Raw genomic sequence first — 25,976 nt, 5'->3', positions numbered from 1 at the left:
CTCTCATTATATATCATACTGCTGAAATCTGCCAAGAAATTCTTGATAAATGAATGCTGTCTACAAGACCAATATCCTAGAACTGCTGGTTGTCCTCATTCCTAATAATACTGTCCATTGCTTCATGTCTGAGCAATGTTTTGCTGTTTGAACTGGCACATGTTCTCATCTGCAAATACGTTGACATGTGGACCAAGCCATTTGGAACAAAACCTGAGCAAAGCTGGAATTTCAATTGCTGTACCACACACCCATGAGAATTTCTGTTCTCCCCCGCAGTCAACTATACAATGAGATTTATGGAAGTTTCCCAAAAGAAAAAGAAAAATCCTTTTTAAAGCCTTGGAAGAACATGGATGTGGGGGACCCAACATGTCATTGTTTCCCTGAGCAAACCTCATTAAAAATTCCTGTTATACTTTAGAAACTGAATTTAAATTGTGGTCCTCCTTCAAAACAGATCAACAAGTCTGTATATGCCTAGTTAGTGTAGTTCAGGCATGTATAGCCAGAAACATTCCTCAGAATAGGTTTCAAGCACCTAGTGAGCTAAGACGACATGGTAGCCAAACTTTTGAGCGCCTCCAAGATTTATCTGCTGATTTATATTTTATCTAGAGGACATTTTACAGGTAAGAAATCTCTTCATGCTTTGTCTTGCAGCAGGTGGTGGGCTTATCTGAGGTCAATATAAGGACATTTGTCTAAATTACTAAAGTTGTTTTGGCCTCTTTCATTGTAGTTTGCCTCAACTTGCCTGAATCAAAATAAGATTTTGTATATAAGAACACTTTTAGTCATAGTTAGAGGTCTTGTTAAGGAATTTTACACTCTTGTTGTTCATACTTACGGTTAGTTATTTGGACAAACCCCAAAGTATCACACTTTGGCAAATAACTTGACCTGCACCGTTTGTGCTACGGCTTGTGGTGGTGAGGTATGCTATTACTTTTTGTTTTGTTTTTAAAGCAAAACAGTTTTCATTTGATAGACGATAAAATGGACAAAATAAACGATTTGTGTCCAAAGATTATTATCAAGCCAAGTATGTTATTTTAACTTAAGCCAAGTCAAGTCAACTTTATTTATATAGCGCTTTTCACAATACAGATTGTATCAAAGCAGCTTCACAGTATTAAATAAAATAGTACATCAGTGTTTGTTTCTAGTGTAAAACGTCCACGTTTGGTAATGCTGATCAATAGTATTGTTGATTGATTAATTAAATTAAGTATCCCCAACTGAGCAAGCCAAAGGCAACAGTGGCAAACTCAAAACACTGTAGCATTATGTGAGCATTAGCTGTTCAAACAGAATATGTTCTTGCGTTTAAAATGTGACAAAAGTGCTCCACAGAACAGGGGTTTCTAATGCATTTTATGTAATGTGATCAAAAACAACAAAAACAACAACAACAACAACGTAAATAGCAGAAATGGCGGACAACTTGCAAAAAAAAAGAAAAAGGAAAACATGCTTGAACAAGCCTAAGCTGTTTTGCTGGTCTCCCAGGCTTATCCAGGTGTTTAGCTGGGGGCGAGCATGGTCTCCCAGCTTGACTAGCTGAAAAGTTCCCCAAACCTCTCTAAAACCAGTCAACAGGCCAGCAAATCCACTTTAGGCTGGGGCTGCATCCGAAATCGCATACTTCTAAGCGAATAACGGTATATGACAAAATAATTACGTCCAAATTCGCCCTCTTAAAAGAATAGGCAAAAAGTACACTGATGACCTACTTTCTTCAGCGAGATTCTGAAATGTGCATATGATGGACACTTTACTGTCCCATGAGGCCACTGGAGAGAATTTATGAATGGCAGTGAAGCAACACAACTGACAAGTAGGTCACATGATAATGACAAAATGGCGAACGTAGGCATGTCATACTTTTTTAGCAGTCATGAAGGAATACTTATTAAAATAAGATTTCGGATACAGCCAATGTGCCTGTGATGCCCCTGTTTCTTCTGATTGGCCCACTATTTTGATATCGAGGAGTGGACATACAACTTTTAACTTGACATTTAAGAATACAGTATTTATTATTTTAAAGCGTGTGTTGTATTATTTCAGCCCCCCTTAGTGTTGGATTTTTGTTTTTATTTTTGTTTTCAAGCCTATTAAGTTTTGCTACTTAACGTTATTACTTATTTACAATGTAGGCTATGTGAATACAGTGTATGACTAAATATAGAATTATGTGAATTTATGTTTTTATTTTGTTGTTGTTTTTATTGAGTTGTTTCTTGAGTTTGTAAATGAAAAATGTTAAATAAAAAAAAAAACTTTTAATTTGAAATGGTGTCTCTCGTGCGCAAGAAAATGCGCGAGACGGTGAAAAAGCTGTCGTCTAATCGAGACCAACGGGTCTGATCGAGATAATGTTATTTAACGTTACGTTGAAAAACAGTTTAGAAAATAGCGTGGTGGAACGCAAAAACTCTAATATTTTGTGATTTTCTCAATATAAAACAGCTACGTTGGGGTTTAGTTGTCTGTGGATTTGTGGGGATAAATAAATTGGACTCGAATTTAACATTATATTTTGTTCCAAATATTTCAGAAGCTTTACAAGACTTTGGCAAGTACATAAAACACTATGAAGGCCTATCTTATGACCGAGAGCTCTTAAAACAACAACACCAGCGCATCAGACGCGAGACACATTTGAACAATCAAGAGCTTCATCTAGACTTCAACGCCTTTCAAAGGTAGAAAGTTTCTACTTTTGTTTCCACAAGTTTCCTATGATGTCCAGTCACACATCTTAATCATCCCACCATATTGTCCACTTACAAACGTTTATTAAGCACTGATTTCTTGAAGGGCATTCCACCTGCGTCTCAAGCCAGATGTAAATGGCTTCACAGAAGATTTTAAGGTCCAGTCAGAAGATGAAACTCAGATGGTGGATCTCTCTCACATATATTCAGGAGTACTAGAAGGTAGGGATTGTTTTGGCAGCCACACCGTTTATCTATAATTAATGTTAATAGCCTACACTGTAAAAAGTGATCAATTGACAATGTAAAAAAAGTGCGGAAACCCGTTGCCTTAAAATTAAGTAATAAACTTCATGTGTAATTGAAAAAATTAAGTTATGTTAACTTGACAATACGCATAACTTAATATTTCAATTACGCATGAAGTTTATTCATAATTTTAAGGTAACGGGTTTCCTCACTTAAGTCAACTGATCACTTTTTACAGTGTAAGATACAATATTTTCTCTCCCATAGATGACAGTGGATCCTCATGTCAAGGTTCTGTTGTTGAGGGTCAGTTTGAAGGCTCGATCACAACAGCCAATGGGACGTTCTACGTGGAGCCCACTGACAGATACGACACCCCCAACTCTGACCACCATTCCATTATTTATCATGAGGATGATGTGGGTAAGTGATTATAAAACGCATTTCTTACGTTTAAGCTGTGATTTAGTCCCAACAAAACTTTCTCATGTCCTTTCTTGTGTGTTCACCGTTGTATTGATAAGTATTTTTTTTCTTTTTCCGATAGACTAAAAAGCCATAAAACAAGATTAATATAGTGGTTAAGTTAGAACTGGTCGATATAATAAAACTTTTCCAACTCAATCTCATGAGGTGGCGATTTCGAATGAATTTGTATGATGCGATTTGTGTGGAAACCAGTTTTTAGGGGGAAAAGGAAGCATGAAGGTCCACCCCTAAACCTAATCATCAATGGGGCATAAGCAGATTTATATGAATTTGAATGAATTAGCTACCAATTTGTCAAAACTTAAAATAGTTACTATTTATTGCATCTTGATTTAAGTTTGTTTTTTAACCCTTTTGGAGAATTCATATTTTATTTTTTATTTTAATGATAAACCTCACTACAGTTTGGTTATTATGCTATATATATATATATATATATATATATATATATATATATATATATATATATATGTATGTATGTGTAAAATACCATTGAATTAAGTTCAATATTGTGTATATATATATAGATATACAGTGAGGAAAATAAGTATTTGAACACCCTGCTATTTTGCAAGTTCTCCCACTTGGAAATCATGGAGGGGTCTGAAATTGTCATCGTAGGTGCATGTCCACTTTGAGAGACATAATCTAAAAAAAAAAAAAATCCAGAAATCACAATATATGATTTTTTAACTATTTATTTGTGTGATACAGCTGCAAATAAGTATTTGAACACCTGTCTATCAGCTAGAATTCTGCCCCTCAAAGACCTGTTAGTCTGCCTTTAAAATGTCCACCTCCACTCCATTTATTATCCTAAATTAGATGCACCTGTTTGAAGTCGTTAGCTGCATAAAGACACCTGTCCACCCCATACAATCAGTAAGAATCCAACTACTAACATGGCCAAGACCAAAGAGCTGTCCAAAGACACTAGAGACAAAATTGTACACCTCCACAAGGCTGGAAAGGGCTACGGGGAAATTGCCAAGCAGCTTGGTGAAAAAAGGTCCACTGTTGGAGCAATCATTAGAAAATGGAAGAAGCTAAACATGACTGTCAATCTCCCTCGGACTGGGGCTCCATGCAAGATCTCACCTCGTGGGGTCTCAATGATCCTAAGAAAGGTGAGAAATCAGCCCAGAACTACACAGGAGGAGCTGGTCAATGACCTGAAAAGAGCTGGGACCACCGTTTCCAAGGTTACTGTTGGTAATACACTAAGACGTCATGGTTTGAAATCATGCATGGCACGGAAGGTTCCCCTGCTTAAACCAGCACATGTCAAGGCCCGTCTTAAGTTTGCCAATGACCATTTGGATGATCATGGGAGAAAGTCATGTGGTCAGATGAGACCAAAATAGAACTTTTTGGTCATAATTCCATTAAACGTGTTTGGAGGAAGAAGAATGATGAGTACCATCCCAAGAACACCATCCCTACTGCGAAGCATGGGGGTGGTAGCATCATGCTTTGGGGGTGTTTTTCTGCACATGGGACAGGGCGACTGCACTGTATTAAGGAGAGGATGACCGGGGCCATGTATTGCGAGATTTTGGGGAACAACCTCCTTCCCTCAGTTAGAGCATTGAAGATGGGTCGAGGCTGGGTCTTCCAACATAACAATGACCCGAAGCACACAGCCAGGATAACCAAGGAGTGGCTCTGTAAGAAGCATATCAAGGTTCTGGCGTGGCCTAGCCAGTCTCCAGACCTAAACCCAATAGAGAATCTTTGGAGGGAGCTCAAACTCCGTGTATCTCAGCGACAGTCCAGAAACCTGACTGATCTAGAGAAGATCTGTGTGGAGGAGTGGGCCAAAATCCCTCCTGCAGTGTGTGCAAACCTGGTGAAAAACTACAGGAAACGTTTGACCTCTGTAATTGCAAACAAAGGCTACTGTACCAAATATTAACATTGATTTTCTCAGGTGTTCAAATACTTATTTGCAGCTGTATCACACAAATAAATAGTTAAAAAATCATACATTGTGATTTCTGGATTTTTTTTTTTAGATTATGTCTCTAACAGTGGACATGCACCTACGATGACAATTTCAGACCCCTCCATGATTTCTAAGTGGGAGAACTTGCAAAATAGCAGGGTGTTCAAATACTTATTTTCCTCACTGTATATATTTATGATAGTAATTAAAAATATTTGGTGGTAAAAACAAAGCTACTTTTGGAGATAAACTATCATATTCATGTAGAAAGTAAGTTTTAAAAGTGAAACTTGTACTTTCTCTTTGTCCAAACATGAACTGCGTGGGGTATTTTACTGCAGTTCAATGCCCTGATAATATGCTAAGTTTTGCAGGCAGAGGAGCTGGACGTGTTGCACGTTTTATGTAAGGGATAATGTATAGTGAGCCGGTTGTTATAGTGAATAACAACCCCGACAGGCTGAACGGGATCCCGACGCGAAGCGGAGGGATCTTGAATCAGCCTGAAGGGGTTGTTATTCACTATAACAACCGGCTCACTATACATTATCCCGCTTATTACATGGCTACCTACAAAATAAATAAATAATTTGCCGCGAATTATTGATTTAAAAAGGGGTTATTGATTTAAAAACGATTGTATTGCTTCCGCTAAAGAAAATAGTCCGTTCCGCGTCCATAGCAACGCGCTGTTTTTCATGGCAACGGTCTGTTATACTTCGCAGCGGTCTGTTATAAAGAAATAACAGACCGCATTCTATATTGGAATTCAGCCAAGCCATGTAATAATGATTGTTAAAAAATGATAAATATTAAAAATCTCACAAGTGAGTATGTTTATACCTGAAACTACCATGATAAATGTAACAGAGAAGGTTGATAATAACCTTAATGCATTTATTGTTCAGCCAAGTCATTTTTAAATCCTAGTAGCCTTCCTTCTTTCTCTGCCAACTGACATGGAAATGATTGTTTTAAGTAGCAAGCCTAGAGAGCAGAACCAGTTTACAAGGATTAAAGATATCTGTCATTTATTGTAAGTAATAGACTTACATTAACTCAATGTGTCAGTCTGAGACCATGACACATTTTTTTTATTTTTGGGAAACTTTTGTACAAAAGGTCAGATTTGCTTCAGATGAAACTCAAGATGCTCGATATGAATTTATACAGGAAAGCAAAATAGTTGCATTTTCATTAGTGTTCCCCAGACTTTTCTACCCTGGAGTGTTTTTAATGCCATTTCTGGGATTTCCACTTGTGTTTGTGTACTTCCTTCGCGGGGTTGGTTAAAAAAAAAAGAGTAAGAAAAAAAAAAGGGAGGGGGGTTAAGGATCATGTGTTCCTGTTTTTGTATAGCATGGAGGAAAACATTGGCAGAGAGACCAATGTATAGTCTGTGGATATTTGTGGTCATGTGATCTCGTGGTTGAAGTCACACCATTCCAAGGTTACAAGGTTTCAAGGTTTCCCATGGGTCCAGCCGGGGCAGGTTATTCATATATTTAAAGCTTTGGATATGTTTTTAAAGGTGCACCATATAACTATAGTATGCCTAACTTCATAATATGTGAGAAATATGAACAGAATTAGCATAAAGTGAATCACTGTTGCAGTAAATAATGTTTGTAATTGTAACAAAAAAAATTAAAATGATGCTACAGTAAAAAAGCTGTTTATTAACTGTAATTTACCATGGTAAAATTCTTTATTTGTATTTAACTGGATTAAAAATTTAATAATTTTTACTATAAACTACTTTTTAAAAAACAGCAAAAGTATGAATTACATCAATGTCCCTTTAAGGCAAATCATTTGACTCGATGGGCATCTGGGGAAGCTATTTCATTCATATTACAGCTTCTATATCAAATTCTCCTAAGCTGTTCACCAAGCATACGATTAAATTTTAGATTTGAAATCACCAATGAAATCTGACAACAACTGTCTCATAAATTTTGCTTCTGAATGCTTCATCTCAGAAAATGTTTCTACATAGGAACCGGAGCTTCTAAAGGCAGTTGCAGTTACGCAATGACTACCAATTGACGATTGGTTCCTTTATTTAGAAAGTGGGACTTATTTAGCCATATTATGCCACTTTCTTCCATTCATAGTAATATTTGTCTAGTAAATGTCTTTGATGACATATAATTAATGTGAAAATTGAACAAAACAAAACTAACAGTAAAATACCAGTAAAAGAATATGCTAGAAAAATTTCCAATATACGTGCACCAATTTTCCATAGCAAAAAGTGAAAATGTGACCTTTTTTGGTTTAAACAGGGTTGGTTTTTTTTTTTTTTTTTTTTTAAAGGTGTACTAATTTGCACTGTAATTTGGAGCAATTTTAAGTGACGGATTTCCTGTTTGAGTTACTTGATGACTGAAGCTGATTGTACAGATCTGTTATTTATACACCGATTCATCTCATTTTTGGACAATGCCCTGGTTTGTCTACCATCTGGAAGTTAAAACTAACAGGAAAAGGAGCAGCTTTGATTAGGTTTCACTGCAGCTGGCTGAATAAACGAAACAACCAATCAGAAGCAACGCATGAGAAACATAGATATAAACACAGAATTAGGATGGTTTCCCAGTTGAATTTCATTATCAATTTATTGTCAAATCCTAAGTCAAGTCAAACTTGTTTGTATAGCGCTTTTCACAACACACATCGCAGCTTTACAGGAAATAAAAACGTAATCTTTAAAATCGAAATTTTAGCAACACCAATGTCTGTTTGCTTCCCAAGGAACTTGCATACTAATAATCTAAACTCCAGATTAGATTCTGCAAGTGTTCTTGGATAAACATTCATTTTAATTTCCGCTCCCCTCTGGTATGGATTGTTTCTCAATAAATTCAGGCATATTTTCCTCAAACAACTCCTGAAACCTTTTTGCCCTGATCTCCACATGCACAACTTGAAAGAGAGGCACAGGGTGAAGCCAAAGTCTGGAAGTAATTCCATCAATGGGTCAATGTCCGACATTTACCCTTCCTTCTCACATGCTCCATTTCTCTCTACTCAAACTCACCGATCCAGGAACAACTCTACTAGCCTTATTGTTTATAGAAACTATGATCACGTTCCAAGGCGTGATCTGAGACCAGCAGTGGGACCACCTCATTTACATTAAAGAATTCTTATTGGTTGATTCTTGCACACCAGCATGGTGTGATCCAATCATGTCGCTTCACTAGTAAAAGTCAAGGAACATCCTGACATTTACTCCCAGGTTAACTCCCAGTCATTTTACAGTGTAGGTAAAACTTAACCAGGCTGTTGTGGATGTCAACCACCTGACTTTGCATGAACTTTTTTTTTTTTTTTTTTGCCCTCAACTTCAAATTAATGTTTAATCTGATTTGTGTGATTCTAGGGACCGTCCTGAATGTGAATTCATAATGTAAAACCTTGTTTTTGAGTTTTAAGGTCGTACCCCTATTGTTATGTCTGGTTGGGGTCGCGATGCACCGCTATCACAAACAATCAGTGCAGCATAAGACCAAACATTGCCTTGCTATTCTTTGTAGTTGATTGAAGTTTCTATGTGAATGTTTTTAAGTTATTCTTTAAGAAGAAGAATATAACAGCATTATCAAGGTGTTTCTTTTCAGACTTTAGGAGCACTGTGGCTTTTGTAGGAGTCTTTGAAGGTGAAATGTTTTTAATTCTGTTCATTATAAGCCTGCACTGCAGTTATGTCGTCTGCAAGTGGATTCTGATTGGCTGTCAATGTTTTAGCTGGAAAAAAAATACTGTGAAAGTGATTCCAATGATATCGTTCCTCTGTGTCTTGATCATCGTAGTTGGTATCTGGACTCCACTATTCTCACAGAATTAAAGCTATTATTAAAACATTATAGTTATCATCCTTCTTGTGAAAGGGCCTTAATGTACTAAATAACCCATAGTGTACACCCATTTGCTTTTATGTTTCTAAGCATTCAGACTTTCTCTGTCTAGCAGATGACAAAATGGGTGAAAAAAACAATTGACTAGGCTAGATTTTGAGTTGGCCCAATAAGAAACCTATAAATCACCCTCAGCAATGTGTTAAACCACCAAAACTCCTTAGCAACACCCTGGCAACCACCCACAACACTTTTGCTTGGTCCAGCCAGCCCCACTCATGTTTTCTCCAGGAAATGTACAAATCTTGTTCTTCCTTTTAAATTCAGACTGTGATAAAACATATAAATAACATAAAAGGTTGGACTTTTTATCAAAACTTTTTCCTTCATTAGTCGTAAGGTAGTGTCACGTCTAGGGCTGGGCGATAAAACGATAACGATAATTATCGCGATATAATTTTTCTCGATAAAACGATATCAAGAGGTCGATAAATGTTCGATAATGTTTATGCGCCAAAAGCGGAATGAAACTCATTTGAACCGCACGCCACACGGACCATTTATCCGCTCGGCTCAAAGTCCAAACGGCAGCGCGAGCGCGAGCTCACTAGAGCAGATGCGTTTACTGATCGGTCTCGGTCACGAAATCCAGTGAGAAGCGCTTGAGTTCAGCGAAGAACACAAATGTCTCCGTGATTTAAACCAGTTTAAAGGCAGATGAAACAGCGCTGACAAACAGGAGAAACACTGTGCGCAGCGATACAGTCAGAAGGCTTTTCCTTCTACAAATTCCCATCATTTACCATGGATTTACTGTAGTCCATTAATGTAGACAATGTATTAAAGGACTAATGGAATATAATTACAGTATTTAATAATGTATTTAGGCTACTGTTTTTCATACAAATACCATAGAAACCATAAAGTTACACTTTGCCATGATAGTGAGGTGCTACAGGCTATGCCTGGTTTCATCTGTGGTTGTCATGATCTAAATGCATGATACTGGATGACCAATAGTTAAGTTTAATAAAACTCAAACAGTCAGAATGTTACATTTTACCAAAAAAAAAAAAAAAAAAAAAAAAAATTAGCACATGCAGAAACTAAGAAATTGTCCAATAAATATATTTATTTTGTTAAGGAAAAATGACAAATGTTTGAATGTTCTACCTCAGATTTGTGAAATGTTCACCTGTTTGGCAAGTGTTTGTCCTGATATGTTCTGACAATAAAGAGTAGTTTAAAACCACAGTTAACGCTCTGGTTTCTACAACTTTTACTTAGGAGCAAAAATATGCCTTTAAACTTGAAATAAATAAAGATTTGACTTTTATCGTGATAATTATCGATATCGACTGATATAAAAAAATTATCGTGATTTTTTTTTTTGCCCATATCGCCCAGCCCTAGTCACGTCTACCAAAGTTTAGTACAGTTAGTAATTATGTCACAATGAGAGTTTTCGACAGGGGTTAGAAAAGAGCTCTCTTGAGCAAGCACCTCGGTTTTGCAATGCATTCTTAATTTCAAGGCTGTACAAGCGGGTCCAAGATTTTTGCAATCTTTGTCAGATTGTCTGTACATCAAAGTCCTGCATTTCGCTGGACACCAATAAGGAGTATATTGGGCTTCATTAATTAATTTTTAAAATGTATGATATTTATATATATATAAAAAATCTTGTTTTGTTTTTTATCTGAGAAGAACCTAATTTAAAGAAAATTTGGATGGTGCCAGAAACCACTAAAAGGTCACTTAAAACGTTCCTAAAACTAATCTGAACGCCTTCCTTTTTTTATCAAATCTTGTTATTTAAGTATTATATACTATTATACTACTTAATATCTTGAATCAACTTTTATTATTATATTTTCAGTTTTCTATTTAATTTTAATTTAACTTTCAGTAATTTTTATGCGCTTTTGTCATTTAAAAAAAATATATATTTCTATGTAGCTTTACTTTATTTAATTTCAGCTTTATTTTTAGTAATTTTAGTTAGTATGTCAACTTATTTCAGTTAGCTGCCAAAGAAACATTTTTAATTTTCATTTAGGTTTTTTAAGTTTAAGTTTTTCATATGTTTTATCTTATTTCAGCTTTAATGAAAACGATTCTTAATAGTTTCAGTTTTAGTAATAAAAAAAAGTTAATTACAGCCTTTTTATCCCTTGTTGACTCCCATATAGTAACCCTTTAATGTGATTTTTATTTTTTTATTTTTCCCACAGACACCACTCCCTTGAGAGGCAATCATGTTGGCTTCTGTGGTGCCGAGCGGCTGCAGCATCTTGTCCAAAACCACCAAGAGGTCAGACATGACCTCACCTCGTTTTCAGTTCAGCCCCGTAGAGTGTGTCTTTACATTCCCTAATCATTTATTTTAGAGGTTCACTAAGTCTGGAAATAATTCAGAAATCAGATGTTCAGAGCTTTCTTAAATCGGCTGTCATTACATAAACGGTTCGTAATGTCATTCAATGATTGTTTCGCCCTACCACCATGTCCTGTTTTTAAGAGGCGACCCAAGCTACTGCTCGGGATAGAGTACTATCTGTCCGATCTATCTATTGTTTGAAGGTCCTGATTGGGTTAAAGCCATGTGTTAATTTACCCAAAATGGGTGCAAGGACAACCTGCCGTGTTTTTAAATCAGATAACATGCTTCTGTTATATTTTAAGCTCATATTTACTACAACACATCATTTCCAGCTGTTTGGTGGCAGGATTGAAAAACCAGATGTGAACCTTCTCCTTACATTGTTCCTTCAGGCCTTCTCAAAGTTCTCCATCTTGTGACCCACAACAGGTACCGGTCTCCAGGTCAAAGCGGAAGGTCGACCAGTCCAAAACCAGCTGTCTTCTGCACCTCCATGCAGACTACCGCTTTTACAAACGCTTTGGAAGTGTTGAAGCTGTTGTGGCTCAGGTGAGTTCCCATAGTGCTCAAAAGATTCATTCAACTTTGATTTAAAGTCTATAGGGTGATAAGCACAATATTTTTCTTGTTGACTCTAAAGTTTTGCCCCCCTTCGGGACCCAATCTCCCCGAAGTGGGATTCGCAGCATGTTCCTTTCCTCAATCCCATCGGAGATTTCTGCGAAATTGTGAGGTTGTGTGTCACCAATGGACCAAAGCCAAGTTCTTTACTATGGCTGCTGTGAAAAACAAAGGTCTTGAAGCTGCATTGGGGGAACTTAACGTTATGTAATGTTTGTATGCTGAAGATAAAAGACAGGATTTCCACAAGTTAAAGTAACCATTTGTTATCTTTTATCTGACGAGTTTTCCAGATTGCTGTGTTCTAGGGCCTGGGACGCCCGCTTTATGCCTGAGGTCACTGAGCTTTTACTTTGGGGGTAGTTCCCATTGTCTGCATTTTATTTTTGAAGGTTACGCAATGTTTTTGTCTCACTTTCCGCAGCTGGTGATTTTTATTGCTTTACCAAATCACTGCATGTACAATATTCCTGAAAAGCAATGTTTCTGCCAAAAGAATAACTGAAAAACACCCTTTAAATGATAATTCCTCTTTGTTATGTTTTATTTTTTACAGCTGGTTTGTGAGCTGGGCAAAACTGTTGCTTGTCTTTTGGGTTTTGCTCCATATGTTTGTGCCCAGCAAGAATGATTAGTACTTAGGGAAAAAAAAAACGTACACTACCATTCAAAAGTTTGGGATTGGTAAGATTTTATAAATGTTTTTGAAAGAAGTTTCTTATGCTCACCAAGGCTGCATTCATTTGATCAAAATACAGTAAAAAAAACAAACCGTAAAAATAATAAATAGCTATTTATTTTTTAAATATATTTGAACATTTAGTTTCTTTATGTGATGGGAAAGCTAAATTTTCAGCATCATCACATTATTTTGATAAATTTAATGTGTTGTTGCTGAATAAAAGTATTATTCCCTTTAAATAAATAAATAAATGACAACGAAACTTTTGAATGGTAGTGCATATAATAAAATCACACAATTTAAACAATATTAATAAAGAAATGTATTAATATAACTACATTAAATTGTTTTATAATTAAGATTTTATATAAATATATTGGTGTGTGTGATATATATATATATATATATATATATATATATATATATATATATATATATATATATATATATATATATATATACAGAATATGTATATACAGTATGTTAAGAGTTCAGAAGTGTTTGTGTAAATGGGTGTAGGTACTCCTGCTGTGTGTCACAGTTTTCTTCCACATTACAGTATTCACCCAGTGCTGTGTGCTAATATGTTGTTCTTGGCCATGTTGGCCTGCTCATTGTAAGGAACAGCGGCCAGATTGTCACTCATATTCCTCACCAGGCTCTTTACCCCAGAGTGGTTTCATTCCCTCAGAGGTGAAATGTGCTTCATTCCACTGACAGAGATTGGGGCAAGAGACTGTCTGGAGAATTCACTGTTGCAACCAAAACTCTTAAGAACAGTGTCTCAATTGATCAAACAATTTGATAAGATAACTGTGGCAAAATTAAGCTTTCTGTCGTTCTTTTTACTGGTCTGTCGCTATTTCTGTCTAATAAGGTGTCAGGAGTTGATGATGAAATCAGTTAATCATAAGCTTAATGCAACAATATGTTTTCCAGGTCGCCTCCTACATGAAAGCAGTAAACGACATTTATGACAAAGCCGACTTTAAGGGCATAGATCTGGTCAACTTCAAAGTGAAATTCCTCACTGTAAGGTCCTTTTTTGCCCTTTTTCACATATCATTTCAGCCATAAAGTGTTTTTTCACTGTCCTCATGACTTAATTCTTCATCTATGTCATAGATTTAAAGTCTCGATCAGTGTTGCCAGACTTAACGACAAATAGGGACTTTTTGTACTGCTAGTTAACCTGTCATGCTTGTTTCACTGTCTGACAGAAAATATGTAAATGACACTGTTTTATTGGACATTTGGATACATATAATCTAAAAATACAGTATGTGAGCATGGATTAGGAGAGAAAAAACATGTAAAATGCCGACATTAGGCAGAATGCAAATATGATGCATTGATGTCACAAATATAAAATTGACGAAGTCTTTAGTCAGGGTGGCACCATATTTCATTTTTAACAGGAATCAAAACGAGGCTGTGAGGGACAGAATACAGTGTGTTTAGTGAATTGTACTGTGGTTTAACAGCTGACAAAGTGTCGTTCTAAAAGACAAAAACGTTTAGTACACAAAAACTCCATGAAACAGATTTAAACGTTGTTTGTTGTGAAAATTACGTGATCTAGGTCCTTTATACAGTACGTGCCAATATAAAGACTCTAAGTCTATCCTTCACAACCTCATTATCATCCGTGTTAAATTCAATATGGCGTCCGACCTGACTAAAGTCTATAGCGTCATCTAGCGACATTTAGCAACTTTTCAAGCAGGCTTTAGCTACTTTCCATTGAAAATAGTTGGCAACAGTGGTCTGTATTGACACAAAACTGGTTGATAATTTCAGGTTATCACAGAGGAAGATCCCAGCAGTCCTTTGGGCAAGACTCACATTGGACCTGAGAAGCTGTTGAGTGTGTTTTCAGAGATGGACTGGAGCGACTACTGTCTTTCTTATCTCTTGACTGACAGAGACTTCAGCGGGATTCTTGGCCTGGCCTGGGAAGGAAAAGCAGGTAATATTTCAGCCCATCCGCTCTAGACTGGATTGGTAACACAAGCCGCCTCATTGACGCCCACAACAAAGGTCACGTGGAAGAATATTATTATACTCAATGGTGGCCATCTGGGCTTGTATTGCATATAGGCCTTTGGTATGTGACCTCTATCCACAGTTGTCCTTGACGCGACATGATATTGAAGTGAAGTGATCTGATAACATCACTCAAACCCTAGACACCCTATTGAAAAATTGCAGACAGTGCGGATGTTGGGGTTCTGGGTGTGGAGTGGTGGTCTTTGGGAAGTACTTCTAGGAAATGTTTAGGACTGTACTCGCATGTAAAATTCAGAGAAACAAGCTTCCTGTGAGTTTTTGCGTAATTGCGTGTGCAGTTTTGAGAGTTTTAAGAGAAACAGGTCGACAGATTTACTTCAAAACTCCCTGGTCAAGTATTTGTTTTCAATGACTCTCGTAATTGTACGAGCAGACACAATTGAATGAGTAGACCAGCATACAGTTGTCTACGTAAATGTACAAGCAGACTTTACAGTATATCATTTGAATCCCTTTTAACCAAAGCAATAACTGTTGGTTCATTGTTTGTAGCACCGATAAACTGACCTTGTAATTAACATTCTGCTACACAATGAATGCTGCACTTCTCATTAGCAACTTCCTCTACATGTCAGGACATTACCTCATTTGTCGCTCCCTATAATCTAGACATTATCAAGATCCTGAATGTCAAAAATGGGATATCTCCTATCTTCAATGTTCATTTAATTCATAAAAGAACAGCATTCATTTCTATAGTTCATACTGGTCTAGCTGTTGCACAACCATGTAGTCAAGCAGAATGGTCCAGTTTGACCATGGAACTCTTGCTGGTTAAGCTGGTAAGTTAAGAAGCCTGCTGGAGTCACCAGGGGCCAGTTGCACCAGTTAAGTTACATCTTAGCATAGTTGTGTGACAACAGTTACAACATACATAATACGAAATATTTATGCATTGCACCATTTAATTTTTCCACTGGACTTGTATCCATCCCTGTTTAAACAAAATGATTACAGAAGCTGCATGATATATATTAATAATAATTTTATTTATATTTTGCCTCATAATTTAGATGATTCTGTTAAAGGCCTATATCATTTATTTATTTATTGTGTCTTAATTTTACATAATTTCATTATATATTTATTTGTTTATTTTTTTACCCTTTTTGTTTTTATTTAATTTTCTGCTTTTATAGTAATTTTTTCTCTCTTTATTTTACATTCATATTATTTATTTCTGTTTTTTGGTTTTTATAGTATTTATATATTGCCTCTTCATTTTGCCCATTTGTTTTTAGTATGTATTGCCCCTTAATTTAAGTTGATTTTGTATTATTTATTTATTTTCCCATTTGTTTATTAGTATTTATTTTAGGTATGGTTCCTGAAAATTAACTTATATAAATTTACTAATTTTATATCATGATTATTTATATATCATATTTACGTAAGTGGAAATAATTTTTTTACCCTTGTCAAAAAAGTTTGAAATATTACCATAACACGATAAACCTGAAATTTACAGCCTTACAACAAAACTTTGATTAACCAATTTGTGTCCATGTTATGTCCCAGTTCAAGTAAGATCTAACAAACGTGTCTGGTGTAACCCAACCGAGCAAACTTATCCCACCGGTCCAGTGTTGGTCTTTTCAGGAAGGTATTCACTCATATACCAACACATCCCTTACATTTTAACTCTCAATGGCTCTCAGATCTTTCAGAGTGGATGCTTTCACAGAGGTAGTGCTTTGTAAATATACACTGTCCTCAACTTGGTTTCAGAATCTGAATGCCACTGGGATCTCATATGGCTAGAAAACTGAGCAGTCATTGTTTTGATTATTATTGTTGCTGTTGGAGTTGCAGGCCACCAGCTGAGATCCTAGAATCTTGCCATGGGATTGACCAAGAAAGAAGACCATGATTGGCTAAGAAAGGGGGCGTGAATCCATGGCAATGGTGACATGTGACCAGAGAGCTATGCACGCTAGACCTCTGCCCCCACCACAAAAACTTGGATAACCACATTCCTTTTTCCACATTTGTCTCCATGGCAAAGCCCTCACGTGAGGAGATTTCATTAGACACTCTTATTAGCATTTAAACACCATGCAAATCCAGTATCAAGTTGCATTCAATTCCATACGGGATGGGCCTCATGTGTAAACTTGTTAATTCAGGCTTTTTTTTGACAAACTTCACAGCGATGATGACTTTGAAGTGACTTCCAGTGCTTTAGCACCCAAACATGTCAAGAAACTCGATAGATGCTAATGCTAACATCTGGAAAATTTAACCAAGACATCTGCAAGTCCTACAACAGTCTTTTGGTCTTTGACTAGGCATGTGATCACTAATTTACTCCATGGTGGAATAGGCTACAGGGATAGATGGTGGTTATAGATAGATAGGTGGTTCTTCTAGTATCTTAATGCATTATGACTTGGACCATATCTTAAATGTGTCCTCCCATATTGTTTGTCGTATAGAGTGCTGCAGGGATGTATTTTTGTAGGCCAAAACCCAGAAACGAGTTAGCATTTTTGTCCTGAAGTCAATGGATTTTTTAAAAATGGGTTTTTGGCTAAATTCCTGAAATAAGGTGTGTGGTAAACACAGACTTAAGATATTTCACGTTTTATTCTACAACATAAAATACATCAGTAATACCTCCTTGTGATTGTTTTTCAAGCCTTTACTTGTCTTGTATAAGGCAGTTGCTAACAAGTGGCTAATTGGGACTACAGAGGTTGTCGGGGACATTAAACATCTGAACAGGTAAACTCATCTACTCTCTAGTTTGCTTGTGTTTATAATCACACTCTTGCAAACTATTCTAACTTATTTATTTATTAATTTATTTGACAGGGACAGTGTACATTAATTAGCATTTCTGCAAATGCACCAGAATTAGTCAAAAGGCTATTTTTCATCCGTTGTCCCTGGACAGATCTTAAAATTGTCTACCTAAAAAAACACAATAAAAAGATTACAGTGAACAATACAAATATAAAAACTCAAACTCAAAGTTTCAGGCAAAATGTCTTTTAAATAAAGACTGTAAGAGTTGTCGGAAGCTTAGTAGTAGTGATGTTGAAGTCATGCGGCCCTGGTGTAGTTCATTCATAGTCTGTGTTTAGATTTTTACTTCTGGCGATTGTATTTAGGCTTAAAATTTTATAAAAGTTGTGTTAATTTGCGAAGATGAACAAAATGTTTAATGGTGTGGTTACATTAGTGAAACTTCAGCAAAATTTCATAATAGTCAATATTGTCAATAGTGCTGCGATGCATGAATGCTTACTCTGAGGTCAGTTCCAAAACCAAACTGCTTTAAATAGGTAAACGCAGCGAATAAGGCTTTAAGATTTCCAAAATTTTCACTTCACGTGAAAAATGATGACTGGTAATGATGGCTGCATTTCACCTGCAGGATTTTATCGCGCAAAGGTAAATGTGACCGTACCTTAAGAATCATAAAGTTTTGTTGGCCAAGGGAGCTTATTTTCTGCAATTATCCAAAAGCCAATGGAAAATCCTATTGAGTTGTTGTCGATGCTAACTTCCGGTTTGGCCTACAAAAAAAACCCATCATCACTGCAGCGCTCTATTGGCCTGGTACAATAAACCCTAAAATATTAATATTCCCATAGTCCTCAGCCTCAGGTATCAAGATAATTACTTCTGCATATCTTTGTGGTTGGTAACTTTGGACTTTTCACTGATTGTTTCACAGAGTATAACCCTAGATCATGATGGCTTCTCTCAAGTGACTGTGTTGTGGTGCCAATCAACAGCCTTGTGTCCTAAAAACCTTGGACAAAAATGGCTCCATGCAAGTCCAGTGGAAAAAGAGCCTGATATAGCAACTGTGAAAGGCAGCAACGCCCCTGAGGCACCATCCTGGTCACCTTACATGTTGTTGAATGAGCTCAAAAGTTCTGTAAAGATGCCTGCGAACTAGAGTACACCAGAGTAAATGGTTCACCTTCATTTCATTTGGCCCTGTTCCTAGTCAGTTGGATGAGCAAGCTCTGCAACCATGCACTGCATTTATATTCCATTGCCTAATTGAATATAGCTCACATAGTTGGTTTAATGTGTTTATCTGGACCACACCATTCTCCTTCTAATAGGACTATAGCTGGATAGACGTGGTCTGCAAGACTTTAACATTTTAATGTGTAGATTATTTCTTATAGTAATAACATATAAAGTTTAATAATCCAGACATACAATAATAATAATAATTTATAATAAAACTATTATATAAAAATACATCCTGTTCTCAGTCAGTTGATTTAGCTGTCATTTGGAATTTTTAGACATTACTTTGGAAAGTTAAAACATTTTAAAACTCCTGCGTTTCTGTTAATTAGAACCAGTGACAAGTGACTCAGCAATTTAAAAAATGAAGACCTATTCCTCATGTGAGAAGTGTGGCGTACATGAGATACAGATGATGACCATAAAACCCTCTATAAACTCACAGTTCACATAAGTTTTATGTTTAGCCAGTTTATCCAGCCACAATGTATGGTTCTTGTAAATCCAGCTCCCTGGTTGGGAAACACAAATCTAACAACATCTGAGGAAGACATTTGCTTGACCTTTGATTTTGCTAGACGAAAAGAGTTCACAGCCTGGTTTACAACAATCCAGGACTTGGGACTTTGATGGACCCGCTGATCTTGACCAACTACAAGTCTAACCTCTCTTACCACCCACCAGCAGACTTTAGTCAACGATGATGTAATTGGTTAGGTCTGTGCGAAAAAGACCAGCTGCTTATGATCAGCAGTAAAATTGTCTGTTGGCATTATAAAGGCTTGAAACACAGGGGAACTCATATGAGAAAAGTAAGCAACTCTGCTAGTGGGTTCTTCTCATTCTCTACAGTATGTAAATCATGACAGAAGATATTTTGGCCGACCTAAACCTCACTGACACATCGATTTCCAAGAAACACATAAATGCAGAGTTTTCAGCACTAAAACACAAGCTAAACTCTATAGAATAGTGGCCCTCCTGGAGCAGGACTGGACTTTGCTTTAATACATGTGCCTGAAGTTAGCGTTTTTATGTTTGTGGACTGATGTTTTTAGTTTGAATCTCATTTCAGATTGTCCTTTCTCTGATTCTCAGATGACTGGGGAGGAGTCTGCTCTGAGATGATCGTGAAGGGTGGTCGCAATTTCAGCCATAACACGGGTCTAATCACCCTTCAGAACTACGGCAACTACCTTTCTCCCAAACTCGTGCATCTGACCTTTGCCCATGAGTTGGGCCATAGTCTTGGAGCCCCTGTGAGTCCTGTGTCTGCCTATGCTGTCACCACCAGCTGGTTTATATCACCAACAAACTTCTGTCATTTTAATTAATAGTTATAATCAATGTAGGGTTTGCAAATCAAATATGCAATCTTCATTGGCTTAATTTGTTTTGTTTTGAAAATGCATGCTGCTATACTGTTGCCCAAATACTAGCTTATTTTTGTTAAGATTGCAGGCTTTAGCATAGCATGTCACACTAAGAATATGATCGGCATGTTGCATATCTAAATGCCTTTCAGTGATCTTTTTTCACCTGTTGCAGCCATGTTCTTCACACTTCCTAGGACTCTTTGGCAGATTAGCTCTGCTCTTCTCCGGCTGTCCATGTTCCCTTTACATGTTAAGTCACATTTCAAAGCAGAGGACTGACAAGCATGGCTCATTGTTTCCAGACTGAATTTGGGATGCAGAGCAGATCAGAGGATCCACATCACCTGTGATTTATGGGGAGGACTGGGAAAGGGGCCAATGACCTTTGGCCCAGTTGTCTCGTATCTTTCCTGGAGCCACAGAGCTTGTGTGAATGAAAAGCTCAATTTGTATACCTGGAAGTAGTTTTATAACTACTTCATCATAGCCATGGAAAAGTAGATATTTAACTGACAAAAGTAAGAAGAATTTTTTTTCAAAGGTTTCACTGTCCAACTTTAGTGTATTTTATACAATTGTGCATGATACAAGATAGCTGCTTAACACTCAGTGGTCATCGTTGTCTGATTCTCCTTTTCATGATGGGCCATATATTTTCAATAAGAGACAGATCTGGACTGTAGGCAAGCAGTCAGGCACATCCATTCTACAGTGTAGAGTGTCTACGAAACCACTCTTTTGTAGCATGTGCAGAATGAGGCCTGGCATTGTCTTGCTTCCCAGGGAAGATGTCATCTTGATGGCAGACCATATGTCTCTGTACAATCCCAATATACACCTCCACATCAATGTACCTTCACACATATGCAAGGCACCTATACCGTTTGCACTGATGTGCCCCCATACCATGACAGATGTTTGCTTTTGCACCTGTCACTTATGAAAGTCTGGATGGTCCTTTTCGTCTTTGGGACTGAGTACTCGAAGTCAGTTTTTCCCAAAAACAAGCTGAAACGTGGATTCATCTGTCCACAGCACACATTTCCACTGTCTTTTAGACCATCTGAGATGAGCTCAGGCCCATGGAACATAAAAAAGGTTCAAGTTGCATTTCTTGATGCAGCGGCAGACTGTGCTAAGTAACAATGGTTTTCCAAAGTATTCCCGAGCACGTTGCTATATTTAACACAGTAGCATGACGGTTTCTCATGCAATGCGATTTTGAGGGCTCAAAGGTCACACACATTCAACAGAGGTCTCCTGCCTTGCCCTGCACAGACTGAGATTTCTCTGGATTCCCTGAAACTTTTCACAATATTATGTATAGTAGGTAGTGAAAGACCTAAATACTTTGCAATCTTTCATTGAGAAATGTGATTTTTGAATTGTTTGACAATTCTATCATGAAATATGGTACAAAGTGGTGAACCATGACCCATCTTTGCTTGCGAAGACAAAGTCTTTGGTGGATGCTCTATATACTGTAGCCATTTGAAATTCAAGGCAACCACTGCATTTTAAAAAACAGCAGATGGACTGAATGAAAATGCAAATTCACTCTCTGACAGTAGGTGGCGCTTATAGAACTGCGATTATAAATACCACTTTATACGAAGGTGAGAGGGGAAAAAATGCCATTTTTCTAAAGACAGTTCCCTTCAGAGATTCATTCATATAACCCCCCATACCCAATTTAATATTTATATTTTTATTCCTGTATTTCAAACATAGCAAACAGTGAGCTTGCTGTGCCTGGTATAGTATTGGCTCTGCTGGTGAATCTTAGTTCTCTTCTTTGCGTCCATCTTCAGCGTGTCCCATCTCTGACCTGTGCTAATGTCCTGTACACAGACTGTACACTATATTTCCACACAAATTACATTTTGGAAAATGATTGCAATGCAGTTTGTGTGCAAGTACAGAATAGAGATCGGCCTAAATAAAACTAAAAGCCATTTATGGCCGGTCAACCGGAGCATCTCTAACGTTTACATTTTACTTTATGATTTGTCTGTGGCAGCACGATGAGGGTTCTGACTGTGGAGGCCTGGAGATCACTGGTAACAAAGGAAGGTTCTTGATGTTCCCTCAAGCCACCAACAAGTTTGAGGAGAACAGTGACAAGTTCTCCCCTTGCAGCCTGCGGCACATGAGTAACATTCTGAGTATCAAGAAGGACAGATGTTTTGTAGGTATGACCCCTGTCTAAATTCTTGGATGGGATAGATATGCTAATGAATGTTAGCTTGTCTCAGTCCTAAATCATTACTACAATGGGGCTGATCTTCATGGCTCCATGGCGTGAGATAAATTGACTGGAGATGTACCTGTTTTGCCTTGTCAGTTAGTGAGCAGCCCATTTGTGGAAACCGCATCGTAGAAAAGGGTGAGGAGTGCGACGTGGGCCACAATGAAAGCGATCCATGCTGCTACAGCTCGAAGGAACCTTCAGGCGTTGAATGTCGTCTGAAGCCCGAAAAACAATGCAGGTTTGCATCAGTCCATTTTGTGTCAGGAGGATGACCTTTGGACTTTTTGGACAAATTAAACTTCTTTACTCTAAGGTCCCAAATAGTGCTGTCAACCCCATCCTTTGTGGTGTAAAGACACATCAAGTATTAGATAGCAGACCACTGTTAAGACCGCAACAGAGGGGGCTTTCCAAAAGGATGTATCAATGGTGATAGTAAGTGCTGTGGGTGATAGTAAAATCCCTTTTAAATAAAATGACAAATGGGAGACCTTACACCAGGAGTGTCCAGTCATGCTCCTGGAGTTACTACTTTTTTTGGAAATTATAGCTCCAATCTCAATTTGACAGCTAAACCAGCAAATCAAGGTCTTCACGATTATTTAAAACTTCCAAACAGGTGAGTTGGAGCAATTTGGAGTAAACTCTGCAGAAAGGTGGGCCACCCCTGCCATCATGCGTTTAGAGGACTACCTTCTTGACAGGTTTATCTCCAACACTAGTTAAACATACCTGAACCACCTAATAAAGGTCTTCAGAAATACTCAAAACGTCTTGGCTGGTGTTTGATAGAGGGTTGGAGCTACTCAGGAAGGGTTCCATCCCGGAGCTTGGTTGGACACCCCTTCCGAAGGGTCTTGTGGACTACATGGAAACATATGATACAAATAAAGGCTACATGAACAGCACCATTTGGGATAGAATGCCTGAACTTATCATAGTTTTCCAGGTCCACAAAACTTAAATTCTTGAAGTTGATCTTTGGTAAATGTTTAAGTTACAGTTCTATCTATCTCAGTCCTAGCCAGGGTCTGTGCTGCAGCTCCCATTGTGTCTTCAAGGAAGCTGGGCTGATGTGTGAACGACACTCTGATTGCCGCAACCAAAGTGTATGCTCCGGTTCCACTGCTGCATGTCCAGAACCTGCCGCCAAGCCCAACATGACAATATGCAGTGATGGCACACGTGTCTGTTTCAACGGGGTACGTCCAACAATATCTTTTTAGCTGTGTTCACACTGTACTAATTCGATTTGGATTCAATCCGTGTCTGTTTCAATTCAGTGTAGTCCATATACAGTGTATCTGCATATTTACATTAATATCTGGTTAGACCATTCAGACTGAAACATATCCAGATTTGAATCCAGTTTCAAACCACATATACATGTAGTTTGGATCCCGTTTGTTAACATCAGTTTTAATGCATTTTTAACTATTCAGATTACAAAAAACAATGTATTGGAGATATTCCACAAACGTCAGAGCATAGCCTTGAGGATGTATGCAATATGTAATTCAAAATACCCCTTTTCTTGGTCCAAATTCATAAAAACATCATATTGTCATAAATAATATCTGTTTGCATGAAGAAGATTGGGAAGGGATTAGGGAATGAAAAGACAAAAGAAATCCAAAAGATTGCGTGGTTGCGAGCTAAACACATGGAATTATTTAGGCTTAATGAGCATAGTGATACAAATTGGATTTTTTTTGTTTGTGTATTACCCTATTATACAATCTGAGGTTCTCTATAACCAATGTCTTGTGGCTTGATGTCACAGGAATGTGGCCTGTCTCTCTGCGCATTGTACGACATGGTGCAATGTGACTGTCCGGGAGAGAACAAGATGGAGAAGTGCCACATGTGCTGCCAGCAGAGAGGTAACCACAATGTTCCGCCACATCAGAATGTGTTTACTGCTCCAAATAAATTAGATGCATAAACAGCTGTTTGTGCTGACATTTACTACTTTATAAAATCTAAATTAAACACATATGTTCTTGTATCCGATTTTTAGTTTACTTCCTTGGCATTATTCTTTTTTTTCCTCTGTAGATAAACCTAATACCTGCGCAAGCACCACTTCTTCGGTTCTTTTGCACTATTTTAATGGGAAACGTGTCGCGTTGGATCCTGGATCACCCTGCTCTGGAAATAGAGGCTACTGCGACAGGTTTAAAGTCTGCCGAGTCCTAGATGCGGACGGCCCAATCGCAAGGCTCAAAAATTCTTTCCTCAAATTGGATGAGTTTGATGACCTGGCCGGTTGGATGAAGGTTTGTTGTTCGCATTTGAAACAGTCTAATCTTCCATTGGCTGTTTTTTTGTATTTCCTTCATTTACCTTAACTCAGTTTTCTTTATATAATTTGAAACTTCTCTTTTCTCTTTCGTAGGCACATTGGTGGGCAATTCTTCTGGCTATTCTCGCTATTTCAGGAGTAATGGCTGGGACTATCTGTGTTTTTGGACAGCCCCTTGAGATTGATGAGGACAGGTAAACATCTCTCCATCTGGGGCCTTCCAACTGGCAAAAACCCCTGCAAGCAAGAATACATTGCTTTTGAGGCAACTTATGAATGTTCAAAACATCTGACTGATCATTGAAGGCTGTCCAGATGCACAGCTGAGAGTCATGCACAGCATCTGTCCAAACATGATTTGAGTTTACTTCGCCCATGTGTCACACACCATTGGTCTTTAGAAAGTTATTTTAACTCCAGTGCTGATTTGAGGATTGAGCTTTCCAACTATAAATCATTGCTCTCAATAACTTTGTACACAATATCACCTACATTTATTTCAGAGAAATCAAAGAACATGACTTTCTAATTTTGAGAAACATAGACAACAGATGGCTGTAGCTACATGCATACACAACACGTTTTTGGTAATGCAACAATACAAAATCAGTAGATGTCATCCTGCAAATGGCTTTCTTTTGGTTGTCTCTGCATATTTGGTTCCTCCAGAAATCACAGGTTCAAAACAATATCAGAAAGGTCAAAATGTAGTGTTTTACAAACTCTTGGGTATGATGAGTGATATCGCGACACCAGTTTGTTTGAGTTGCTGGATTTGCTTTCACGATTTTATCTCTTCGTGTCGTCCTTGGGGTGGTTACCATGATAAGCACAGAGAACTGAGTGACATTTAAGCTCGTATGGGGTAAAAAAGTTCCAAAACTATTTAATAGGAAATTTAAATGTTTCTTAGCATATTTAATAGAATTCAATTTGTAAATTAATTTATATGAGTATAATGTGCTCTAAGAAATGCAAAAAAAAGCTAAATTAATGTATAAAACATTTCAAGTTTAGATCTCAAGA

General features: G+C 37.4%; 1 protein-coding gene across 2 annotated transcripts; it reads left to right on the top strand.

The window, feature by feature from the left end:
* The first annotated feature begins 516 nt into the window (after window positions 1-516).
* Window positions 517-25,862, top strand: LOC308701640 (disintegrin and metalloproteinase domain-containing protein 10). Of its 2 annotated transcripts, none has more exons than XM_081384002.1 (15): window positions 517-632; window positions 2,564-2,711; window positions 2,827-2,945; window positions 3,240-3,395; window positions 11,504-11,583; window positions 12,082-12,201; window positions 13,895-13,987; window positions 14,756-14,924; window positions 20,117-20,277; window positions 22,415-22,586; window positions 22,739-22,883; window positions 23,664-23,847; window positions 24,429-24,528; window positions 24,704-24,924; window positions 25,044-25,862. In XM_081384002.1, the coding sequence occupies exons 1-15, from the start codon at window positions 560-562 to the stop codon at window positions 25,146-25,148; spliced, it is 2,046 nt and encodes a 681-aa protein (XP_081240128.1). In that variant the 5' UTR covers window positions 517-559; the 3' UTR covers window positions 25,149-25,862. The 2 variants fall into 2 exon arrangements, with proteins under 2 accessions (XP_081240128.1, XP_081240129.1); XM_081384003.1 differs by lacking the exon at window positions 517-632 and adding an exon at window positions 847-937.
* The last annotated feature ends 114 nt before the right edge of the window (window positions 25,863-25,976 follow it).

Source organism: Scardinius erythrophthalmus (assembly GCF_964197995.2).
Source record: "Scardinius erythrophthalmus genome assembly, chromosome: 14".
Lineage (NCBI taxonomy): Eukaryota > Metazoa > Chordata > Actinopteri > Cypriniformes > Leuciscidae > Scardinius > Scardinius erythrophthalmus.
Note: the sequence above shows the minus strand (reverse complement) of the source record. Positions and strands in the feature narration are given on the sequence as shown.

Excerpts from the sequence above, each read along its gene's own strand:
- LOC308701640 (XM_081384002.1), top strand. The coding sequence starts at position 560 with ATGGTAGCCAAACTTTTGAGCGCCTCCAAGATTTATCTGCTGATTTAT. Across the intron at positions 3,396-11,503 it reads TTATCATGAGGATGATGTGG|ACACCACTCCCTTGAGAGGC; the intron begins GTAAGTGATTAT and ends TTTTTCCCACAG. Across the intron at positions 22,587-22,738 it reads GAAGGACAGATGTTTTGTAG|TTAGTGAGCAGCCCATTTGT; the intron begins GTATGACCCCTG and ends TTGCCTTGTCAG.